This window comes from Anopheles gambiae, chromosome 3, assembly GCF_943734735.2.
Source record: "Anopheles gambiae chromosome 3, idAnoGambNW_F1_1, whole genome shotgun sequence".
NCBI lineage: Eukaryota > Metazoa > Arthropoda > Insecta > Diptera > Culicidae > Anopheles > Anopheles gambiae.
The window spans coordinates 3,324,008-3,328,999 of NC_064602.1; the positions used below are offsets into that span (position 1 = coordinate 3,324,008).

At 45.0% G+C, this 4,992-nt stretch overlaps 1 protein-coding gene across 1 annotated transcript; it reads left to right on the plus strand.

Moving 5' to 3' along the window:
* Positions 1-261: 261 nt before the first annotated feature.
* LOC1277989 (protein-serine O-palmitoleoyltransferase porcupine) lies at positions 262-2,792 on the plus strand. The gene has a single exon (XM_317509.2). The coding sequence runs from the start codon at positions 990-992 to the stop codon at positions 2,475-2,477; it is 1,488 nt and encodes a 495-aa protein (XP_317509.2). The 5' UTR covers positions 262-989; the 3' UTR covers positions 2,478-2,792.
* Positions 2,793-4,992: the final 2,200 nt, after the last annotated feature.

Below are 4,992 nucleotides of genomic sequence, written 5' to 3' on the forward strand. Positions count from 1 at the left end.
GCTGACAGCTGCTATAGTTTTCGCGTAACGCTATTTCAGCGTTATGTTTAGGTGCGACTCCACGATTACCAACGGAACCTTATAAAGGTTTGTGCGCGCGACACATGCGACAATTCTGATCTGTATCGATGCTAGTGGAATTTTAAGAGAAGTCATCATTTATTCTGCATCGAAACGCTTCTGAACTACATATATGATCTTTAAAAGAAGATACTTTCATTTGGTTTCACATGTTTAGCGCATTCTTCAAATTCTTGGGGGTCTTGTTGGTATATTATCTCAATATAAGCCAGACCTATAATGCCTCCCCTCGAAACTGCTTTCTAATTCTAAAACACCGAAAACTAACATTGTGTGTTGTAGTCATGCCCTCAATCACATCAAACACACTCAGCAACCGTACATCAATCATACAACACACCACACAACAGATTGCTTGTCGACCGATAGTAACGCGTTGTAACCTGCGTAACGTTCTCTTGTCAGCGCTGGTCAAACAACAACAGCCGGTTTTTGACGGCGGGTTTGTTTACTGCCTGTTTTTTCATCCCAAAACCATCCCAACCGGAACATTTCCCTATCTCACTGCAAAATCCATTCTAATTAGGTTTTAAATACCTACAACGTACTTTGGGTGCAATTACTCGTACATTTAGTATCACTAGGCGTAATAAACTATCGTTCATGATCAGTGAACTGATAGCAACCGAACAGAAATTGTGATCGAAACACAATCGAAACAAACATTAGCTCAATACGTAAAATGTTCTGCGTGATTCGACGGCGATTTCTTCTCCAGCTTCCAGTTACCCAAATATGCCTGTGACATTCAGGCAATCGTACACAGAAACATCACATCACAGCTGCTGCAAGTTCAATTAATCTGCGACTGCAGCGAACCACATCCGTCCACTTTACCTTGGCATCGCGTACAACCGGTTTTGTAACACCAGTTCACCCTACACATCCATTGCCGGCCCTGTATCGCGATGGATTACTACTACGATGATTATTATGATGAGTATTACGACCATCCGGATCAGGCTGCGGCACGATTATTCCATCGCGACCTGAGTATCGAAGAAACGATCAAGAATTGCGTGCATCCATCGCTTAGATTTGCCACACAGTACATCACCAATTTCATCGCCATTAACTTGCTGTTCAGTGTGCTAGTCCTGATCGTGCGGAAAGTATTTCCAACCGCTCAACGTTCGCTGCACTTACTAAGCTGTGGCTGCGGTGCCGCTCTGGTGTACCGTGTGATTGACCATGGTTTCTACCACTTCCTACAGCTGGCTGTCTCGCTGTACGCGGTGCAATGGACGCTTCATCGATGGTTAACCGGCACGGGTCGCTATATCAAAACACCATTCATCGTTATAGCGTACGGCATTGGTAATCTGCTCGTCAGTGAACTGCTGGAACCATCGCCAGAAACGTGGAACCGCATTCGCGGAACACAGATGATCCTACTGATGAAGGCACTGTCCTTAGCCTTCGATACGGACGACAACCATTCTCTGCGCAGTCAGCTGACCGTGCTGTCTTACTCCGGCTACATACTGTGCCCAGCTAACATCGCCCTTGGACCGTGGATCTCGTTTAACGATTACTTAACCATCTGGAAACCACCGGCTGGAATTGAGCCGAAGCAATGCCGATCACCATCCGGTCGCCGAATGCTAATACACGTCTTCCGGATCGTAACCAGCGCACTGATGGCAGTCGGGTTTTTGCTTACCTCCAACTGCATGATCGATTACCTGCTTGCTCCAATCAACAGCTGGAAGTGGGTCCGAGCGTACGGCCGGGCCCTTTCCTTCCGTACCAGTCACTACTTCATCGGTTACCTCTCGCAGTGCTCCATGATGGCTGCTGCCGCCGATTGGCACAGAGCGGAAGATGAAAGATCGATAATGCTGCCAGTGAGCTCGCTGTACCGCATAACTTCCCCCATGGCGGTTGAGTTTCCCCGTTCGCTGGTACAGGTGGTAACGGCATGGAACATTCCGATGCATCTTTGGCTGAAGCGCTACATCTTCCGCACGACGAAGCGTCCATTCGGTACCGGTACTGCGATAGCGCTCACGTACATCATATCTTCGCTGCTGCACGGTTTGCACTACCGGCTCTGGATAACGCTGCTAACCATCGGCTCGTGGACGTTTGTGGAACACGAGGTACGGAAAAAGCTCGCCACCATCTATTCGGCGTGCGTTCTCGTTGGCAAGTGCCCCAGTTCGTGCACGGTACACCAGCACAAAAGCAACAGCGTGTTCTGCACCGTGATTAACATGCTCTTTTTCGCGCTAAACATCTTCAATCTCATTTATCTGGGATGTATTTTTGAATCCAGCGAAGGACCCCCGGATGAAGTGCAGCAGGATAAATCGATGTTTGGCCCTTGGACGGAGCTCAACTATGCTTCCCATTGGTTATTAGTCTTCGCTTACCTGTTCTATTTCGTTATCTGATAAAGCGTCATACGTGTTGTTGTAGGGTTTGAAGTGGTCTAATTAGCTTATCATATTTCTTCCTCCTTAATGAACATCAAAACAGTATTCCGCGATCAATTACTAATATGCAAACGATTCCATCTACTAAATCAGTCAATTTAGGGCATTCTAGAGAAGCACAAATTACTAATATTGTGATATGTTTTGAAAGTCATTTTGAATTGTCATTTTAAAATGGTTGTCAAAAATCAATTACTCTGCTAGCTACTAACAAATTTACCGTTAAGTATTTGCAAACGCTCTCTTAAATAAATTACAATATTGTAGCAGTAACTTGTAGTGCGTGCAGTAAACAAAATGTAATATCACACTATTTTCTTTCCTACTGTATCAAATGCGTACGAGCATTAATAAAGCAGCCATTAAGCAGGTTCACAAAGACAGATTTGCACATCAAAATGTATGAAGCTATATGCAGCAACAACAACAACAAACCCTTGCTTTGTATTGCGAATCGTAAAATTCGACTGCGTAACCGCAAAAATCAAAATACTACCAAATACCAATGGCAGATGACATGGCACATCCCTCTCCCACCTGTGCAATGCTCCCGCAGGTCATTTACGATCGTTTACGATCACAGGCAAAGGAAACCGCTTTATAATTACAACAACCGTACCGAATGCGAACAAGAATAACAAAATAAAACAACCTCGAAACATAGTAACGCTATTGCTAGGCAACAGAAAGTGTCAAAGATTATTTTTGACCGCAGCGCGTACCACGCTCGCTAGCGCAAATTCTTGCCACGAAGAGACCCGGTGAGACAGTGGAAAGAGGATGAGAAATATAGAAAACTTTTTTTTCGGTTTTGTTTGCTTCTTTTGCTTGGTTTCAGACAATTCGAGGAACAGTTCACCCAATACCACCGCCTTGTGTGCGATACGGTATATTAAACCGGCAAGCATATAAAACACTGACATTCGACCGTTTCCCTGTACGGCGGCTGGTTCCGCAACCGTTCACTTAGTTTGTGAGGATCGTCCCTCACGCTCCCTCTTTTTCAGTACGCTCGTAGTAATTTTAACAGCTTTTCTATCCGAGGAATCCTACCACCGTTGCTTGCATTGCCGGGTGCTACAATAAAACCAAAAATATGTCATTTTTACTACGATCGAGTGATTTGTAGAGCTACATATTGGACTGCAGATCATCGCACGATCGTACGGTACCGGTATTTCGTATGTTTAGATTTCTAGTTGACGTCTAGGCTAAGAAACAAAGGATAAAAGGAAAATATTGGGATGTTGGGTGGGAGGCCGGCAGCAGTGACTGAGTAGAAAAGCAGGGCAAAACGTAGTGGGACTACCTCAAGCCTAATAGATCAATCGAATGGCTGCTGAAAGGAAAAGTGTACGGAAGTGCGCAGATGCAGGATCTACCGGCGCATGTGCCACGCGATCAGGCGACCATGTGTGCCACGTCACAGCACGTATCCGATCTTCATGAACGTATTAATCCTCTCTGCAATATATGAAGTCTTTTGTTTCTCCGTCATTGAATCTTGAAATGCTTTAAATGTTACCCATTACAAAGATACAACCATTTTTTTTAGTGAAATGTATCTGTAACGGACAACCTTAATAACATTGCATCAGTACCAACAACTCTTAGCAAGGAGATAGGTTTGCTGCGTTGTAAGAAATAAAGTATTGAAATTCATTTCACCAGAGGTCTGCAAGCCAAATTCAACTACGTTCCGAGGCCATTACTAAAGGGACGGGTTTGATTAACATCCTGCATGCGAGTCCCCGTCTCGTACTGCGTCACCCATGACCCATTGCGAAACACCCGGGAAAAAGACCTGCCAACAAACGGCAACTGCCTCGGGGACAACACAACACTATGAAATCGCTAAAACCATCCCACTAGCATTAGAACGAAAGGGTTGCGGTAAAGAAAACCCACCGCGTACTATCTTTTAAAATTAATCAGTCCTTGTGTCCACCCCATTCTGTTGCAATATGAGGTTGGGACGCACGCTTTCGCGCTATTTCCGCAAATCTTTCGCTCCGTACTAAGTACCGAATTGTTGAACGCGAACGTCGCGAACACCATCGGCCGAGGGAGAGAGTGTGTGAGAGAGAGAGAGAGGAAAGACGATAAATAAGACAGAGGCAAGAGCACATACACCCAGCCACGTGTGAGCATGCAAAAATAAATGCTAACAACTCTTGAATTTGGCTTTGTGTCTCGGTGAATTCTGCTGCTCCTCGTAGAACGATGAACCTAGTAAGTTAGTTTGATGTAAAAGAAACTCATCCGTGCGGGAACAAATTCTACTGCTGCACTTGCTACCAACAATGGCAGGGAAGAGGATTATTTTTCTATGAATTTTCGTTTAATCATAACAATCTCCTATGCAAGACACATACACACCTGTCGTCGGTTGTTCGCGCACCGTAGATAAGAGTGGACGGACGGATGGACACACTGACAAAGAACATGACACCAACTGACAGCAGTGTTGGCA